The 21,727-nt window shown below is 43.1% G+C and overlaps 1 protein-coding gene across 1 annotated transcript in view; it reads right to left on the bottom strand.

The window, feature by feature from the left end:
* Positions 1 to 5,372: 5,372 nt before the first annotated feature.
* LOC148512081 (protein FAM78B) overlaps positions 5,373 to 21,727 on the bottom strand; it is a 158,157-nt gene continuing 141,802 nt past the window's right edge. The window contains exon 2 of the mRNA XM_088482231.1: positions 5,373 to 8,274. Within this exon, the coding sequence (XP_088338357.1) occupies positions 7,752 to 8,274 (523 nt within the window). The 3' untranslated portion in view covers positions 5,373 to 7,751. The remainder of the gene's footprint in view (positions 8,275 to 21,727) is intronic.

Below are 21,727 nucleotides of genomic sequence, written 5' to 3'. Positions count from 1 at the left end.
ACATAAACGAAAACTGCAGACAGATTGATCCGTCCATTAGCTGATTACTCTTTTCATGAAATGGTTGTTTCTGATGGCAACTGGGTGACTACCATGAGATTCCACAGAACTGATCCATCTTGTCGGAGTGTTGTGACCATGTAGGTAAACTTCAATGCTCATTTGTGGCATGTGAACACAAATGGATGCCTGTTTCACACGATCTTTTATACCCAGCATTGCTGTGAGCCCCGATCATACTTGCCTGATTGTCAGGGAGACTCCCTGAAATAGTAGCAATCTGGGTACACACACACTATATGAAATGTATACCCAGCGATATGATAGGCGACCCCCCCGCCGACGGGCCGACATATCAGGTGGCCGGTAAACATTAGACGATCCTGTGCCTGACGGCCCAATATGTCGGCCTCTGCCGCATCCCGTTGCATGGGGTCGTCAGTCACATCTTCAGGTTGAGCTGCATGTAGGGACAACCTGACGATGCAGCTGATGACCTAATGGACATAGTGGGTACACACTAGACGATTTTGCTGATCTGTTGTTCTGATCCGTCGGAATCGGCATATCGTCTAAGAAATCGTATAGTGTGTACCAGGCTTTACTTTCACAATGTCCCTGAAATGTTTTTTCAAAAGTAGGCGAGTATGCCTTAGTTCTATTCACCCCTTCAGGGAGCAATTATTGCCTATTTGTGTCTCTGCTTCAGTTCCTTTGTCTCCACATAAAACACAATGTAGTTATAAAATTAGTCTAACAATTGGTTATAGGCTTTCAGTACAGACCTGCATTAGCTATAAAGCCTTCTATTATACAGTATATCTTCACAATAACTGGATCAGTACAGTATATGGCTACCTGCACATTCTCTTATGATATCTTTACCTTTACTTTTTGTTTCATGTCTTTGTATGTCATGTGTTTGTGTCATGATCCTCTCATTTAAGAGCACTGAGTAATATGTCAACACTTCATAAATGAAAGATAACAGTGATATACTCTACTAGAATTTCGTGAAGCCCCAGAAATTCTATTTGATGCAATTCAATGTTAAAGTCATACTTTGTAAATAGCAAAAGACTTCATTCTTTTAAAACTCTATAAATTGCAATTCACTTAGATTTGCGGAATCAGAGCTCTGATTAGCCCTGTCCACTTCCTGACAGCTCTCGTACAATATCTGTGACAGCAGCATCCAATCATTCCTTTGCGGCCATCGTTCAGAATTATATTCCCCCTTAGGGTTATCATACACACTGATCCGACCCCTTGATAACATGAATGGCATAATCAAGTTTCATCCACCTCTTCTTTTCATAACTGCCATTAACTGAGGTGGACACACAGTGTATTATCACAGCACATCCTGTCCACCTTGGAGAAACCTTGAGCAAGAATTTCCTGCTCTTTGGAGCCCGGGGCAGAGATAGTAGTGGAGGCAGGTAGTAGGTGCTCCTGACAGTTGGATAAGCCATCTGGTTTGAACCGACCGCACAAATGTTGACCAATAGGAGAGGAGTCAGAACAAAGGACCCTACTAATGGATGCAGGTCAGACTGTGGAAAGGCACACCTTCACTTGTATAAACCCACACTATAGTAAATATACCCCTTAGTGTGAGGTACTAAAATAACAGGCTGAGCTTTCAGTCTCCTACAACTCTGCCTTTCCACAATCTGACCCGAATTAGCTATAAAGCCAAATACTATATATCTTCACAGTAACTGGTTCAGTACAGTATATGGCTACCTGCACATTCTCTTCACAGTAACTAGCTCAGTACAATATAGTATATAGCCAACTGTCACATCACTACATATTGTAGTAACTGGTTCAATAAAGACTATAGTTGTCGGCCACAACTTTTCACAGAAAAGAACTCTTCAGTAAATCTATTTTATTCATTTTATTATTTCCGGTGAAACCTTACAATAACCTGTCAGCATAATCACCCATGTATGACACGTATTTAACTCGTTTTGCGTACGCGATAAAGTTTTGCCTGCCAGAGATTTTGCCTACATTGCGTATTTTAGCCGCGGAAACTTATCATGCGTGTACCTGCAATTCGCCCTATTCAATTCCAAAAGACGCGAAAACTGAGACACGCGAAGTCAGAACAGGTGAAAAGTGGTGTTTGAATTGGGGAAATCAGCCTGAACCCCCAAAAAGATGCGGAAACATTGGGGATCTATGTAGTAGTGCCCAATTAGCCCTAATGAAACAGTTTGGGGTACTTAAGTTTGCACAATTGCCTCTAATTAGCGTATTGCACAAGTGGTGAAGAATGACATAAAGCAGTATTTTTAGGAGAAAGTAAGTAGTCCTGTAAAATTTGGGGTACTTGAAAATAGGTGCAAGCATATACAAGAGTCGTTAAAGTGAAGTTATAATAAACATAAAAAACACACCTTCAGCAAACACCTGCAGTCAAAAAAACACCTTACCCATACTTGCATACCCCCCAAAGGTCTATTTCGCAGCTTTTTATGTTTGTACCCCCACTTTGCAGTTTATTGCCCCATTTTCAAAGTGCTTTTTGGGGTGTTCCTCACTTTTTTTTTAAAGTTTTTTTTACGCATTTATCCTTTGGGGGGCTGACCCAAGGGTGCTGAGTGGTTTCCCTACCTTTGCACCCCAAAATAGCGATTTTGCACTTTTTTTCTCCACCTATTCAGAGGTGAATCTTTTTCGCCTATTACATGGCATTGCGTTTTCGCGTATGCGAAAAGTGTTTGCAATTGAATACGGAGATAAGTTTCCACCTGGCGAAAAGTCACAATCAGCGATACTTTTTCGTGGATCTCGGCTTTTCGCTTTGAATTGTATATGGGCCTAAGTTGCACACACCAAAGGAACTAATGTAGAATTTCCAGGTACACTTGTTCATCGAATGCTTATTAAGTGTTGACAGTAACACTGACTTCCTTGTTTCTGTGATAAATGGATTAAGTAAGCAACTATTCCTACTGAGATTCTAAAGTGAACCACCAATTACTGGTCATAGACTGTAAAGCTATCAATGATTATTGCATCTTACAACTGTACTAAATACTGGTATCATTCTGCTGAATTAGGTGTGAATGGTTATAGTGTGAGTGTGTGGAAGGAAAACTTGGAAAAAAAAGGAGGGGGAATAGTCATATGGTTCATAAAATAACATTGAACTCCAGTATTATAGTTATGGGATTGTATTTGGATGGCAAGTTATATACTATAGCATACTAGTGAGTGACACAAAAACCCTCACAGAGATAGGGGTGGTAAAGGTGTTGCATTACCAAGTATCACCAATGTAATAATATTGGAGTTGCTATTACAGATTTAATTACTGCTATTTAAATGCACATTATATATAATATTATCTGTTTTTCCCTTGCCTAATGCCATTTGCCTTCAGAGGTTTTGGGAGGATTCTATGAACCAGTTGAATAAATTATTTTTTTATTATTTTGCATCAAATAATATGACTCATATTGTAGTTATCACTTAACGTGTGTAAAAAGGTTTTTCCCAAACTCACCCTATTGGTAACAATAACTATAGTTTGGGTGGAGTCACTGTCATAACTAAGAAGGAAACCAAGTTTGCGGGTGTGACCACTTTGACAATACGTAGCTACAGATGAACAACTGTTACATCTCCTAAAGCATCTCCCAGATATTCTGGTACAGAGTCTTTCACTCGCTATTGGCCCCAAAGTTTTTCTTATAACTTTTAAAGTAATTGACATAATTTAGTGAAATGTGACACAGAATACCTTGGTCTATGAGAAACATGAGGAAGTCATAGTAATGCCGCGTATCCACTTGCCGACTAAGGAACGTTTGAACGATTACGATGTCATAATCGTTCAAACGTTCCTCAGTCGTTCCTCATCCTGTAGGTGCCCACACTAAACGATATGTCGTTCAGTGCAGGCACCCTCCCTCATCCCCGTACATGCACAATCTGTCGTTATTGGAAGACTGACCTGCATGTTCAGACGATGGCTGATGTCAGAAACGACCAGCGGGAGAATCGCTGGTCGTTTTCGACATTTTCATGCCTGAATCATGCACAATTAATGAGCGATTGAACTATAACGCTGTCGTTATCGTTTAATCGCTCATTTTAATCGGCAAGTGGATACGCGGCTTAAGTGTTGTAAGTGTTCGCTATTAGCATCCAGGCCAGCTGTTCCTGCATGTGCAAAGTGAAGGCCAGCTGTTCACCACCCTAGTCAGCAGCACAGTCCAAAATTCAAATAGGGGAGCTACACCAACTGCCAGTGAAGATGGCAGTTGGTGTGGTTCCCCTATTTGAATTTTGGACTGCGCTGCAGCCCCACCTCTGGAGCTCCCACTGCTAGTCAGTAGGTATTCCTGCTTCTTACAGTGGTGTTGTGTACTAAGGCATCCACATTTAACGTGTCTGTGCGTTAAGTGCTGATATGAACCTTTATTGACTCAGTTTTCCAGTATGTCTGGACAATATGCATTGTTCAGCTGTGTACAGGTAAATATCGGCACGCAGATCCGGCTACAGTGGGGGACAAAGTGACATTCATACCGGGCCCCGAGGATCAGTGACAGAAATAACGAGGCAGCAGCACCTATTAAAACTTTTTAAACAGCCGTTGTGCTATTACAGTAGCAGTTCAACCAAAGCCCAAGCCAATGAGACCGTTCCCCACCTTCCCAAGTTAAACACACTGTGACATGCAGTAGCTGGTGCCCACATCCCCTGCACCCAGCTCCAGCACCTACTGCTGGTCCTCTCCTCTCCCATCGTCCTCTGTTGTTCAGCTTCCCTCATAGCACCCCGGCCCTGTCCCTCACAGCGCCCCCCGACCCCACCACCACCAGAGACAAGCATTATGACTGTCCACAGCTTCAGCATGAAGGTAAATGACTATGTTATTGTAATTTTTAACATATATATGTGTATGTATATATAGATGTGTGTTTTGGAGGAGGGGTCAAGCAGGCGAAACAAAATCCCTGATAAGTGCCGGCTTCGGGGCTAATTGGATAGCCCCGGGCGAGGTAATTAGCCGCTGTAATTTACCGCGGCTAATTGGATACCCCCCTATGTATTTTTCCAACGGTAGTTCCAAAAATCAGACTGTGGCTGTTTTCCTGGTTATGCCTGAGGTGCATAAGTAGGTGCGTTTAGTTTATGCAAAATTAAAATAGCAGCAGCCCAGCTTATTTTATGGTTTCCAAAGTACCTTTATATTTTTTGTGATTTTACTACACAAAGGCTTCGACTGCCAAATGTTACTCAGTTTTAAACCAGTTTATTTTATTTGTTATACGCCAACGTTGTTAGCTCAATTTTTTTTAATCATGCCACTTAAGTAAAAACAATGACTTTGTACAGACCCTTCTATAAAACACTTAGAAGCTTTGTTGCTAAGTGGCTTTGGCCATGTTTATTGCACTCTGTAAATAGAAAAGTTAATTGAGGGTTGCATGAAAAATAATATTCTGCATTTCTGTTTCATTAAATTTATTATAAAAAAGGCAATTGTGTTATTTATAAACATTTTTTTTATCTCCAGAGTTCACAAAAGAACACTTGCTGCACCAAATGAGCTGTGCAAGCTCAATTATGTACTTTAAAAAATGAACAATAAATCTGTACAGCTTTTATTAGTAAGGGATTACAGTGCAGTGTTTCTGTTTGAGGGAGGGCTCATTCACACCTATCTGCTTTTAACGTGCTCTTATCATATTAATAAACCCCTGAAAAGAGCTTAACATTATGAAAAGTAAGAGTCAGTGTTGCTATTCACACTATGGCTTTATAAAACGTGAATGCTGTGTTTATAATTCTAGAATGCAGCACTTTTTATTTCTCACGTCCTGCCAAATGCAACCTGTACAATATATTGTATTGAAATAAAGGATTTTCTTTTGGGCGCAGGTTTAACCAGATAAATTTAGAATATTGTCCAATCTGACAACAAATAATGATTTAAAAAGTTATTTAATTAGTTATCCAAGAAGCATAAATTGGTCACAGAGTTTATTTAGTAAACTATTATGGTATTTTATGATAAATGTTGCTTTTCGCTGGATGTCTGCCCGCTTCATCAGACTCCATTATGTTTTTGTATAGTTTTATCTCATGTACTGCTTTTGAATCCATATGATATACCGACGAGCGTCTGAATTCTGGCGTCGGTATCCTGATGTCCGGCATCCCGTCCGTCAGCATCTTGACTGGATCTCGCGGCTTCGTGTGCTGGCTTGCTGTAATGGCGAGGCAGCACACACCAGCCAGCACGTGAAGCATTCCATGAGATAACACTATACAAAAAACATCAGAGGCTGGTGAAGTGGGCAGATGTCCCAGAAACTAGCCATTGCCATCTTTGGGTAAGTAAATACCATAATCGGGAAATCTATTGTACTAAAGAAACTCTGTGACTTTTATATGCTCCTTGGATAACAAATGAGAAAACTTTTTGTATCATTATATTTTGTTGGAATGGACTATACTCTGCATTTATCTGGTTAAACCTGCACCCATAAGAAATTCCTTAATTTCATGTCTATTTAAGGAGGCTTCTTTATTCCATACTGTTCTATAAAGGGCTGCAAAAACAGGCAGATTCCATTGCAAATCTCAAATAATGGAGGGGCGTGAATTCTCCACTCCTACAATACATTGTATTGGTAAATACACAGTGTATGAAAAGAGCATGAAAAACACATTAAAAATGCATTACTAAAACACGCATGTGTGAATGTGGCCTCCTTGATTCAAGTGCTTTCTTTTTTGTTGTTGCTACAAGTAAACTATTGTGGCAAAGGTAAGTGAGTACTGCCGTCTTGACCTTTACTACATCGATGATGATTTATTATTATTATTATTATTATTATTATTATTATATGTCATGTGCCAAAGGCAGCTTTACCAGAGAGAAAATGTTTAGCTCAGTTGTCAGGCAACAGTCAAAACAATATAATGAGCATGTGGAATATGTTTAATGATGACATATTGCAGTCTTAATAATATTATTTCTCTTTTTTATTTAAAGTTTAAGCAAAAATTGCTTTTCTGATTGTTTAGAAATCAAAACAGAAATTTGCTCTTATGGGTATATTTAAGCTTTATCTCAGACGACTTCAGATGCTCCAAATTGACTTAATAAGTAGTATACATTTGATATAGACATACTTTTACTTATCAGAATTTATACCTTATTGAAAGTTATATAAAATTTGATCTCAATTCAACATCAAATATTTCAGCAATTCAAGTTCAACCAATGCAAAGGGTAATGAACGGAATGGTGGCATCTTCATTCCAACAGTTGTATTTTTTATAAATTAAACATCTTGAGTTTACAAATTGCAGATTGTAACCATACTGGTAAGCATCATTGATTGTTCTGGTAGTCATCTTACCCATTTCTCAGTAATTCTCTAGGAATTACATTGAATCAAAGCTATTCTCTAGAAATGCAAACAGCACCTTAAACAGGCTTAACTGACAGAAGAGTCATTAACTGAGCATCTGTTTTAACTTCTGTTTGGCCACAGGCACTATGAAACAATTATGGCAAATGCCATTTGTTTGAGTTAATTCAAATAAATATACTGTAAAAAATGTTTGTACACTTCCAAAAAATGCACACATTGAATAACCACTGCGTAGAATTTCAATAGTCTTGTTAACCTCATGCGTTGTCTTTGAAGCTAAATGTAGCTTGATAGTCTCTTGCTTTCATCCACTCATTCTTCAAACAACACCAGGTCCTACTTAGGAGGAATAACTATTGCAGGTTGTCCTCTTTTCGGCCTCCACATTAGCACCTGTGCATCATTAGCATTGGGCTTCACCAGTGCATTGGGTGGAATTGGCTCCATGCGACTTAAAATCCTTGGTTGCTCCTGCTGAGTCCTACCCACCAATCTGGCACGGTTACCCAACATTTGAGATGGATCCACCTCAATATCTACCCTCATCCTCCATTTAATTGTTTGGAGAATTATCTTCTCCTTGGTGTTTGTATTCATAGCTACCAACCAAGTTGTAAAACTTTGGTCTCTTTTGATTCTCGTGAGCAAAGGTACATTGCTTTCACTGACAGGCACTGCCCACGTCACGCTGGGGTAGAAGTTGTCATTCATACTGACGGAGAACCTGGAGATTTTGCTAGTAGGACCCATCAGAGTCACAGTTTCGGTGGTATTCCCATACCAAGGGTAGCTTACACCGTCCGAATCACTGATGGCTTTTACCCGTCCTTCCCTCAAATCTGGAAGCTCCCAGCTTGACCTAGGCAGAAATGAAAAACAACTAATCAGGTGAAAATAATAATAACACACATTTAATCACATTCAGAATATCACTCCACATCCATAATCATAAAATCCAGCCATAGAAACCAACTCTTTGGGTGTTATGGGTGTTTCAGCAGCCCCATTATTTGTGTTACCATTATGGAGTCTAAGCATGGTATATTTCAGTCATATGGGCTGCCCAGACTGTACCTGAGCACCCCAATCACTGAAATAAAGGTTGAAAAAAAGTTGTCCCCTTTGAATCCATCTGTTGTTTTTTTCAAGCCTATGCAAATTTACAAATGTCTAAATTGTAGTTTCTAAAGTCTTTATTAGTACCATAGAAGATAAATTAATTTATAAATACAAAGCCATATGCACACAGAGCAAACCAATCCCTTAGGGGTTTTGCACTCTGAAAATTGTAACACAAGCATAAAGCTAGGTACACACCAGACAGATAAGAGGAACGATACACAATTTATTATTCTTTGACAGATAAAACGATCCTTTAGACATCCGATGTCCTCCATACAAACTGCATAGTTATTGTTCTTTTCTGAACGATCATTTTTAAATGCACTTTGTTGGCCCAACTGTGTACATACTGCATTTGTGGCATTATATCGGCTCACTGGAACCAATAAAAGCAACGGAGCACTCCTTATGTCAGGAACGATTCTGAAAGGTTTGTGAATAACAGTCGTCTCTGGGTGCTGTGGGTCTGATTCAGAATGTATAGTAATTGCACAGTCGCAGGGAAGCTATCGTGCAGTAACGTACAACTGATATGCTAATACAGCAAGAGACGTCTGGTGTAAATAGTCGCCTCCTGACAGCATTTCATATCCGAGTGCTACATGCTGAGGCGCAACATTGGATCTTCTGTGAGACCATCGTCAATCTGAGTATCCCTGAGGTCAGTGGCGTAAGTTCATCCCAGACGTCCGGAGGCAAGTTATAATTTGGTGCCCCCCCTAAAAAAATGGAAAGTAAATATGGTGCATATCAGGGCCAGCTCAAGAGAGGGCCGCGCCCTGTGCAGGTTGGTATTCATGTGCCTGTTACCTGCATGCGAAAAAGCCGCGTGCACTGAAAATAGGTCACATCCCCTAAATGATGTTATTTGGCACGCCTCCCGTTAATGTCAGGCTGCCCCCAGCTCTCTTCCTGCACTGAATGGATGCATGCGTGCGGCATCCATTCCTCTTCCTTGGGGCCAGCACCGCCGCACAGCTTCCCAAACTCCCGACCGCCCACGGGACACTTCATCCCACGAGTGGAACAGCGGGGTAGTGCCCGTAAAATGGGACTGTCCCGCTGAAATCGGGAATGGCTGGGAATGGCACCGCTCTCTATGGGGTGGCACCCCTGTTCGACCGCACTGGTCGAACATGCCTCGAGCCAGCCCTGGTGCATATCTATCTATCTATCTATCTATCTATCTATCACATATGCACAAACACACTAATATAAAATAGCCTTGAGTGGGGTGAATATATTGTGGGCAATGGAGAAAGTGCCCCTTCAGTGCTGGCGCAGGCGCATCCATTGTCTCCCATAGTTCTACCCCTGTGGCAACCTATCTACATCTATGATCCCCACTGATGGGCATTTTGTCACATATTTGACTGCGCATGAATGCAGCTGGGCCGCTGATCCTACCTTATCGACTGAGGACATTTCAGGTCCACTGTTTATCAGCAATCCATAGTTATGTTATGTTTTTATTATATTACATGCCAATTGCTGCTAACTGTATGCATGATACATATTTAATGTGTGTGTATATATATTTGCTTTGCTATTAAAACTGTGATATTTTTCTAACATTTGGGACCTGATTCAGACCTGCACGGTAGCAAGCGGCCGCTCGTTGCAGATGATGTTCGCTAATGTGCACATGATTGTAGTTCGCAGTGCGCGTGCGCAAACTAGTACGAGCGATCAGATTTTTCTCGCTCGCCCTGCAAAGACAGCCCAGTGGAAAGAGTGACAGGAGAGGCCATTTGTAGGTGGTAACAGGGGCAGGGCAGTAGTAACGGGGGAATGGAGTTGCGGACGCAGGCGTGCCATAGTGTTTCCACGCCGTTTCTAGGGTGTGCATAATTAACAGGCAGCATCATAGTACACGTCACCTGGTTGAATAATACACTTAAGTGCTCGCAGTGCTTGCAGTAGGGTACAGTCACCCGCAAGTGCTGCGGTCAGATCCGATGGATCCCGATGTACCGATGGTTGTATATACTTCCTGGAGATGATGTATACTAGTGGGCGGCTAAAGACAGGCTGGTGGGCGTCTGTAAGCACAAAGTGATCGCTCGCCAAGACATAGTGGGCGTGCTTATGCCTTGCCGAGTGAGCGGCTGCCTTGATGTCAATTAGCAAAATTTCCATACACTGGGTGCGAGCGGCCGCATCTAGCGAGCGTGTCTGAATCAGGCCCTTGGTGCGCACAAATACGTATATTATTCATATTTAACTGTTACTAGTGCTGTTCTCCTTTCTACTTTACTTTTCTATACTATTTTTTTAAGCAGAGATTGATACTCTCCACTAGAACAGCTACTTTCCTACATTCCTCTGGTAGCTCCAACCATGGGTCACATCCATGCTGTAAAATCAAACCTCTTTCACTTTTACCTGTTAAGTAAAACGGCATTTCATTTTTCCTTCTATAGGAACCAGTGGCACTCATGCCCATATGCCATCTGAGACCAATCAGATTTGTTACCACATATAGAGGCAGACACTGATCTGTACTCCTTTTCCATTTATTAAGTACAGGAGGAAGCATAGAGTGACCACACAGATTATCCATGAAATCTCTCTTTCTCATTCATTCATGAGAAGCATGGTAACAGTGGGGGCACTGTGAGCATTTGTCCCCAAATACTTCTCTCCCCTCAGTCTGTGTGATCTCCAAATGCTCCCTCCTCCAGCCAATGTAAGAGGAGCTTGGTGACAGCAGGAGTAAGACATATGTGCATGGTCATAGGCAAACGCAGGGGGGGTTTCCGGTTGCCTGGAAACCCCCCCTCCCCAGCCCACACCATGACAACAATAGAAATAGTAATATAATAGAATTTTACTAGTGCTGCATGTTCTTCTCAGTATCACAAATGAAGTAATTAGCACCTCATTTGGATATTTTAACATGTGTCAGTCAGTAATAAATACACCTGTGCACCAACTAGGAGATATTGGAAAACATGCACAGTTAGGGGTGCACTGCTATAGACCATCAATAGGTTTAATTATTAATACTATATAATAATACACTATCCATGTGCATAACAAGACCAATATGTACATATATGTCCAGGGCAGTGCTAAGATATTCTGCTGCTCCGCCAGACTCCTGGACTTGCTCCAATGCTCTGGAATGGCTCCCACATCTGAAATAAATTCAGCTCAGACAGAATGGCCCTACTTCTGCATATAATGGCATACTGTGATCACAGGTCTTGTATACGCTGGAATTATGACACCCAATACACTTTGTATAACGCATATTAAAGCTGCTTAAGTGATAGTTATGCCCTCTTCATGAACTGGAACTCACTCTAAAATTAAGCATTTGGAAATCCCCCTCTAGAAATCCTGCGTTTGCCACTGATGGTGATGACAGTGTAGTCATTATGCACTGCCTACTCTGACTATAAGCAGCATGAAGGCTGTGGGGAGGAGGCAGAGGAGGTCCATCGGTGACATATAAGTGACAGGGGAGAAGAAATAGAGCACCTTTTCCTTATGTTTTTTACAAACTGTCACAGGGTGATATAATTAAAGAGCACATGTGTTATCACTCTGTCATGTTAAATAATTTAACATGACAGAGTGATAAAATATATGGTCTTTGAATATACGCCCTCTCTAACATGGCAGAGTGATAAAATATATGGTCTTTGAATATATCACCCCCCCCCTCAGCACCTACCCCCACCTCCCCCACCCCCACCAGTCCTACCCTCAGAAACGATCCCACCCTCATAGGGCTTGGCTTGCACTTGACAGACACTGATAGCCCTTTCAGACATACAACCTGGGAAATTTCCTGCTCAGACCCCGGAATTTCTCCTGTGCAAATTCCCGGGTATTTGGTCGAGACCCCCCTTTCACACTACAGTGTCTACCCCTTTCAGACAAGAGCAGGGTTTTTCTGCTTACCTGCCTCTTCTCTGCCGTCTGCCCCTCCCAGCCAAAAGCCGGCCAATCGTAATGCAGTTTGTTTTTTTTATTATCATTTTTTTAACATTTATTTTAATTCCCTGGTGGCGCAGCGGGAGAGCGGGCGGCCCGCTGTGGCACAGCCGGCCGTTGCTGGGGGTGGTGAGCAGTAGCGCTGAGCGTCCTATAAGACGCTCTGCGCTGTCAGCTCAAAGCAGCAGCGCCGAGCGTCCTATATGCTGTCAGCTCAAAGCAGCAGCGCTGAGCGTCCTACAGGATGCTCTGCGCTGTCAGCTCAAAGCAGCAGCACTGAGCGTCCTATAGGATGCTCTGCGCTGTCAGCCCAAAGCAGCAGCGCTGAGCGTCCTATAGGACGCCCAGTGCTGTCAGCTACATGTCAAAGCTGCTTGGTGCTGCCCAGGAGTAGTAAATTCCCGGGTAACACCATTCAGACAGACGCAGGGTAATTTCCCGGGACTTAAGTCCCGGGAAAAACCCTGGTCGATTGCAGGGGCGGCTACCCGGGAACGTGTTCCTGGGTAGGTACCTTTCACACAGACATGAGACCCGGGAATTTTGGCCGAGGCAGGCCAAAATCCCGGGAATCTCAGTATGTCTGAAAGGGGTATGAGACACAGACACACTATAATGTTTTACTGCCTGTCTGACACAGCCCACACTGCCACTGCTTATCTCTCCTGATCCCGGCCTCTCTCCCCGCAGTTAGTGACAGCCACCGCAGCCGCGCTGGTTTCACGGCACGAACGGTGTCCACTGCCAACCGTATCGGAGACAGTTTCGGCTCCTCAGATGGGCAGGCACAGATTTGTGGGTGGTCACATGCTTCGTGACGTCCGCGACCAGAGACCACAGAGTGCAGACATGGAGGAGGAGCGCCGCTGATGCTGATCGACGCTCAGCTCAGCGGCTCCTCCTCAATTGGAACTACTACTTATAAGCTGGTAGGACCATAGACGGCTGGGACCCGGGTGACAATGGAGGAGGTTGTCTCCGGGAGTTCCACCACTGCCTGAGGTTATTCAGATTGCCCCTCGCAGTTCTGTAGCCAGGGCCAGGAAAAAGCAGACCCTGGCCACGGCACTCCAAGAAAATGGGGGCAACATGCCCCCCGACCCGTTTTCCGGAACGGAGGCCGGAACCACTCCCACCACGCCCTGACCTGAAATGATTGACAGGTTACGGCACAGGGGGTACTGCGTGCGATCACACAAGACTCGCTCTGTCTGCACATATGCAGAACTGGTCCTGCGCATGCACAGGCGATTCACAATGACAAATATATGTAGACCATCGGGTTTACGTACATTTCTGAATCAGGTCCTGTGTACACACTGTGCAACTGTGCAATGATCGGACCGACCAGCCAAGAATTGTCTGATCAGCTAGATGTGTACCTATTTTACTTTCTGGGTAACATTTTAAGCCTACTATCTCTTGATGTTTATTGTCTCTTATTACATAGGAAATGCCACCAGCTTAATTGCTTTACTGCATAGATTTTTCCCTGATAACACAAGAGAGAGCATTTTATTAACTGCCCTCTTTAACAGCTGTGTTTTTTCCTGGGACAGCAGTCTAGAACATACAACAGGAAATCTGTTAAATATAAAATAGGTGAGCCCAGAAGAAAGCTCTCCATACTGCCAGATTCAAATATATTTACAAAGCTTCTTGGTGGGTTTTAGCACAAGATTTAAAGTGGCACACATATTAATTACAAAGACCAGTATATTTTACACTTACTTTACACAATATCAGTGCGGTTTTAAATGAGCTCAATCCCTCCAAGAAGCAGTAGCTTGCAAAAGCTGTTGCTATGTAAATATACTCCACAAACTATGAGAGTGCGCTATCCTTCTGCATGCCTCTGAAATACATGGTGTTTTATTCGTAGGCGGCCCCAAACTGACTTAGCTAATAACAGTGTGGGGAACGCAACCTCTGAAGTTTGCACCAAGCATGCAAGACGTACCAGAGCTGTGTTGAATTTAAACACAAGTCTATGAATGTCAATACTCCTGTTGTTGCAACCAGTGGCGGATTTTACCTACGGGCTGCAGGGCTACAGACCGCCAGTAAAATCCGCCACCTGAGTGAGTTAATGCAGTCCCTGATTGCACTGGCTACACTGTGACTGGCAGTGGCTTCCCACTGGAATCGCTACCTGCCAGTCCCGCACAGGGCAGACAGCCCCAGGGGAAGATAAGACCCCCTTGGGACTTCCAGTCCCTTCTCTGCCTTTCAGGGGAGCCCTATATGGCTTTTAGGGGCTGCAGACGAAGCAGCCCCTAGAAGCCGGTATTATGCATATGTGCTGTGCCACTGCTAATTCTGTGCATGCTTTGTGCACTGGATCTGGTAGACGACGTGACCGGTTGGCCAGAGCAGCGGCAGGCCCCCTCTTGCAACCATCTTGTTTGTATATTGTATGTGTGGTAAGCTCAGTTCTCAGTTCGGGGTCACCTAGGAGTGAAACACCTGGTACAAAGCTATTTGGAAGCAGGCTTGTCCCACATTTTGTTGAACATTTTTTGCACAGTTTACAAGGAAAAGAACACAGTGTAAGTATATAGCATACCATGTATCTGCTTGACAGTAAGCTCTTTATACATGTACTAATTCATCTAATAAAATAACCAATGTAAATATAACATACTGTAAAACCTTGTACATTATGTAAATTGTAGGATTCTAGCTTTTCCATATTGTCAACTCTGATACCAAAACTGATATGCATGTGTGTTTGTATGTATATGTACAGTATATATGCATGGGAAGCAGTCAGGAAGCCGACGGATGTAACACCCAACCGCCGGCTTCTCGACTGTCTAATACCGGCAAGGGACTATTGACAGGTGTCGAAATCCCAACACCTGTCATTAGACCTACGCCGGGAGCCCGACACCCGGCTTACCGATTGAAGGTAAGCCAGGCGCGGACAGCCACGCGTGGGGGGGAGAAGGGTTAGGGACTCCCGGGGGGGACATAGGGTTAGGCACCCCCCGGGAGGTTAGGTTTAGGCATCCCCGGGGGGAGGCTAGGGTTAGGCACCCCCCTGGGGGACTTAAGTTTAGATTGCAGGGAAGGGGGGGATTAGGGTTAGGCACTGGGGGGGAAGGTTAGGGTTAGGCACCCCTAAGGGAGGGTTAGGGGATAGAATTAGGTTAGTGAATACTTACCCTTTGACGATCAGGATTTTCACCCCTGCCGGGCTGCCGCTGTCGGGATTTGAACCGCCGGCCATGCGGCTGGCTGTAAATCATACTGATTCCTATATGCATATATGAATACATATACAGTATATATATACACATACAGTTTGCAATAAATGTATATATTCACTGTATCTGTTAAACATTTCCAAGGTACATTTGCTAGCCAATATTTGCCTCAAAATGGGCTTGTCTCAATCATCTCACATTTACCACACATACATTGCATTATACTGTACAGGGCTGTTTCTAGACCTTGTGGAGCTCAGGGCAAAAGTTTCCTTTGGCACTCCCCACCCCCTCAAAAAAAACCTGCAAAAATCAAAGTGGGTGTCCTTTTCCACGCATCTAAGGCATGTTACCAAAATGGGGGTGTGGCTTCGTTACACACCTTTTTTTCATCACTCTAGGGGGCATGCCCAGCAAAAAGTGGATGCGCTGCTGCAGTATGCCGCTGCTCCATCCTCTGGGAGACTGGGAGGCACTGGGAACAGCAGCACAGTTTGTGAATATGACATCGCCAGAGTTTGTACATTATGCCACACAGAGCCCATTCACGTTATGCCACACAGTAGTAGTACATATTTTGCCACACTGTAGTAGTGCCCTTTATAACACATTATGACACGCAGTAATGCCCCTTACACATTATGCCACTCACAGTAATGCCATTTAAAACACATTATGCCACACAGTAATGCTTCTTACACATTATGCCACACACAGTAATGTCCCTTACACATTATGCCATACTGTGATGCCCCTTACATATTATACCACACTGTAATGCCCTTTACATATAATGCCACCCTATAATGCTCTTTACACATTATGCCACACAGTAGTGCTCACAACACATAATGCCACATTGTAATGCCCTTTACATATGTTACACTGTAATGTCCTTTACATATAATACCACACTGTAATGCTCCCCTCCCCCCCAGTGACTCCCCTTCCCCTGTGTCCCTCCAGAATGCGAGGCGTGGCTGCGACAATGTCACATGGTGTTCCGCACAGACATTCTGGGATGGAGACAGTGGGAGGGAACATTTGGCCATCATGGCGTCGCTAGATGAATTTCCCAGATGGCAGCGCCATGGCGGGCAAGAGTGGACGCGCACCATCTATTTAGATGGCACCAGCAATAGCCCTGCACCAGCAATACTCCCCAGGCAATAGCCCTGCTTGCCCATCCCTAGAACCGCCTCTGATACTGCAGGTACTGCAGACTTAAAGAAAGTAATAGGAAACTAGTAGCAATAATAGTCGTAGGTCAAAGAAAGAGAAGTTAGAATTTAAACTCCAACCTCGCTTCTTTACAAAAAATGTGTAACAGATTCGTATGGGCGGGTCATAAACCTCATATCAAGAGATCGATTCTTAGCAAGAGTACAGTCTCAGTGGGGTTAGGGCTTCCTATTATACAGTCCTACTATGAAGCTTGTCACCAGGAGTTAAAAAAATTGGTTAAATATTGAGGATTCCTTGGCTCAAAGCAGTACAATTAAAACTTTGGTTTGGCTTTCTATGGATTGTAGATCAGCCTCGGTGTACTCGATCCCTACTATTAACTTCTCTCTACAGCTGTGGGACAACGTGCGAACTACCTATGATCTCTCTCCTTATCCGTCCCCATTGGACCCAATTTGGGACCATCCACAGTTCCCTCCAGGCTGTGATAGGAGAACTGCGGCTCCATGGTATAGACAGATTTATCCATGTCAAAGGTGACTTTGCCCCGTCCTCATCCCAGAATTTCCAAGATCGTCTAAACCTTCCCTCCTCTTGTCTTTTCTAATATCTCCAAATCATTAGTTTTATCCACACTCAATCTAAATCTTCCTCACTACGCATGCCTACCTCATTCCAGCGTTTGTGTCTATATCCATTTGGAAGGAGAGGGAATATTTATGTAATTTACAATTCAGCTTTGGCCCCAGATCATCTTCCACGTGAACCGCATGAATTATTGTGGGAATCTGATTTTGCTGTACTTCTGGATGATGACCAATAGGAAGAAATTAAACTACATATTGCCAAAGCCTCTATTAATTTTTCAATTTGCGAAAATTGCTATAAAATGTATACACGTTGGTATTTAGTTCCTACTAAACTCCACTCCTGCTACATCCAAAATGTGTTGGAGACTTTGTGGTCAAGAAGGAACATATTTCCACGTATGGTGGTCTTGTCTCTTTAGTCGCCTGTTTTGGTCCTATGACCACGAAGTGATTAATCAAGCTCTCGGTACAGGATTTACCTTAGATCCGGTGACACCATTATTGAATGCATCACTCGTTGGCATCTCCAAAACCCAAGACAAACTGATTACCCATATTTGCAATGCTGCTAAAACCCATATAGCCAAACACTGAAAAAACCACCGCCCACCTTCGAAGGATGCCCTTATGGCATAAATTAACTATACTGCATCAATGGAATACATTTCCAGCTTACAAAACAACTCGATGGCTAAATATCACTCGATTTGGTCTCCATGGTCCCAATCTCAGGCCCGCTCTACTCCTGGATTTCCCTACCCTTATTGCCCCCCCCCCCCCGCTTCCCTCCCCTCTGAGGTTCCCCTCTTCTCTTTTTCTTTTCTCAGTTAGCTTTCTTTTGTTTTTGCATCTAATTTTTTCTTATTTATTTTTCATAATATAAAATCTTTGGGTGACCTGGATTATAATATTTAGTACATTTTTTGTGTTGTTTTGTATAGTTGAGTTCTGTTAAATATATTAGTTACCAGACTACTTATATTATTAATGTATATCTACTTTTGTAAATTTGTACATTTTGAATGTTTCAATGTGTAACGTGTTCTGTACACTATATTGCCCTCTGTATTCCTTTTGATGTCCTCCAAAAAAATAATTTTGTTTAAAAAAAAAAAAAGAATTTAAACTACATTACAGGTAAACTTACAATATTCTGATTCACCTTTAAATACAGTATCAGACAAAATCCTGAAGATGCGACAACCAATAAGAAAGCAGATACTAATGCTACTATATAATGCAGTGGTGGAACTTGTGAGTGGTGGGCCCAGGTGCAAAAAAAATGCTTTGGATCCCCACCCTTCTAGATCCCACGCTGAGTTCATAATATGTCACACGCTAAACAATAGAAAGAGCATATCAGTGTCTAATAACAATTATAGATGAGCGGCTCGGTTTTACGTGGTTTTGTTTGGATCTCAAAAACGGTATCTTATTGGATAGCCAACAAGATAAATCTGAACTTGCGCTAATTTGGCAAAATGATCCGAGTCAAAACTGAACAGCTCATCCCTAATAATAATGTGTGCCCCCTTTAATCAAATAATAATTAATAATAATAATAATAATAATAATCTGTTCCTCTTTTAATCAAACAATAATAACCTGTGCCCCCTTTAATCAAATAATAATAATCTGTGCCCCCTTTAAACTCACTAGTGTCTGATGTCAGCAGTGCTGCTCAGAGGCTCTGCTGTCAGAGAGTGACACAGAGAGGAAGAGGGTGACTCGCACAGGGTGTGGGGCAGAAGGTGACGGGCAGAGGTACAGGGTAATATGCAGGGGATGCCAGCGAGAGGCAGAGGTTAGCGTGGAGGAAGCAGGTTATGGGAAGAAGCAGAGGGTGATGGGGAGAGACCGAGGAAACTGGCAGAGGGTGACAGGCAAAGGGTGATGGTTAGAGGGTGGCAGGGAGAGGCAGAGGGTGATGGGCAGGTGGTCTTGGGGATAGGCAGAAAATGACTGGCAGAGAGTGAAGGGGAGAGGCAGGGGGTGATGGGCTGAAGATGACAGAGAGAGGCAGAGGGTTACCTGCAGTCTGGATGGCGGCAGATAGACTTGTGAAAGGATTCAAACAGACCCTCTACTCCCTCCTACACCACACACGAGATAACCTCCTGGAGTCCCCGGCAGGCAGCACATGAGCAGTAGCCCAGCCTGTCCAGGATTGCTGAAAGTCCGAACGGGCCAAGGCAATCCCGGACGTGTAGCAGCCACTAACATCTGCCAGTCTGATGGCTGACGGCCCTGTTGATCATCAATGATGATGATCCTTACTCCCAGGGGCCCCGGTGGTACTTCCACTCCTGCTATAATGTTGATGATCATGTATATACAACATGCACAGTTAAAATACATATTAAAGTACAGTATATGTAACACTTCTTCTTAATATGCTCTTTTATTTCCCTCTATGTGTTCTGACGGTTGAGTACAATTTGAACAAACTAGCCATAGATTCCAGGAATTTTATTATAAATATAATTTTGTGTGCTTGTTATCCATTGATCATAAAAAACTACCAGAGAACACACATTTGCAGACCCAGTGTGTCATTTCATGGGAAGACTACATATGACATTATGCTGTCTAACAACTATATAGACAATACAATATAATGCACTTGTGCATGGTCATAACTATAGCGGGTGCAGCGGGGTACTGTTGCTATGGGGCCCAGAGGCTTAGTGAGCCCTGGACAGGGCATATAGTTATCTACCAAGTTCCCAGAATTGCATGATAAGCAATTTGGCACAGCCCGTTGCCCGGCCTGAGAAATAAACTTGATGGGTACTTATTTGTCTCTCCTATTAACCAAAGCTCTACATTGATATGATCTATCTCCCATGCTCCCATTTCACCCTCACAGGTACACCTGAGTTAAATCAATGAGCCTGGCACTGTCAGAGTAGGCTTTTCATTGATTACAGCCTTTGTGAAGTTATCTAGGAAGTAGGGATTTTGGCCCTCATTCAGACGCGGTCGCAAGAAGCAACCGCTCGTTCTGAATGAGAGCATCCGCCTTGAATTTTAAGTGCGGCCTCCTGGTTGCTAGCTAAGCTGTGGGTTACCACTCACAGTTTAGCGACCGACCAGGATGATGGTCGCGATGGTCAAGACCATCGTGACCATCGGGATTTGCGACGAGCCCTAAGGTTGGGTCTCGGCAACCGCAAGCCCCAGGGAGCTTCCTGCTCTGATCGAGCAGGAAACTCCCCACTGACATCAGCAGTGATGGGACGGTAGGCGTTCCGTTTGTGAAACCACCCCCCCGCCTACAAAAGGGGCCGAGCTGTTGATCAACATCGACAGCCGGCCCTTTTGTAGTGAGCTCCGGAGCGAGAGAGTTTCTCTCCCGCTCCCGGGCTTGCGCACGCCACCAAAATGCTCAGCGCTTGCGACCGGGTCTGAATGAGGTCCCTTGATCCAAGATTAGGACTGTTCCAAGAAGGGACAGTTTGCTGAAATTAACAAGATCTCCACCCAAAGTGTAATTTTCTGTATTATACCTCTAAGGTAGGAGCCGGTTGGTCCTCACCACCTCCTAACCTGACTTTACCCTCTCTGGGAAATATGATCTTCTCAGTCCAAAGACCCTGCAGACGCGGCATTGCCATTAGAGATAAAGTGGAGTAGTTGTTCATAAAAACCAATCAGCTTCTAATTGTTATTTTGTTGACTGTGCTAGATAAATTATAACTAAAACTGATTAGTTTCTATGGGCAATTTCTCCACTTTATCACTCTCAAAGGTTTGAGAGTCTGCTATTTCCGTAGTTTGTTTAAAATCCAGTATTTCCATTTGTAATATATAATCAGGAGAGAATACTGCTTGTTCCTGAATGATATTAATTCACTTCTTGGATTATATACAAGAATATACAGTATTTATTATACAGCAAGTTTTATCTCATTGGACATTGCTGTCCTTAGGGAGACTTATATATCTGTTCATGCCTATTGCAGCACCAACATTGCAAGTCTGTACTTTTCTGTTTGAATTTTTAATGTGAATATATTTGTTATGTTGTTTAATGTATGTAGGTCATTGACTATTAATGAAATACATGACTTACATGAATCAATCCCATGTGTAGTATATGTATTCTGCATGACTCTATACATTAAACCAATATGATGAGTTTGGTCTTGATTAGACTGTGAGAGGAAAATCGTAGGTTAATGAATATAATTAATTGATTATGGGGCAGTGATTAACAATTGTAAATGGGTTATTTATATTGAATGGGTTATTATGATGA

Source organism: Taudactylus pleione, unplaced genomic scaffold (genome assembly GCF_031769625.1).
Source record: "Taudactylus pleione unplaced genomic scaffold, aTauple2 ptg000283l, whole genome shotgun sequence".
Lineage (NCBI taxonomy): Eukaryota > Metazoa > Chordata > Amphibia > Anura > Myobatrachidae > Taudactylus > Taudactylus pleione.
This window is presented reverse-complemented; position numbering and strand designations above follow the sequence as displayed.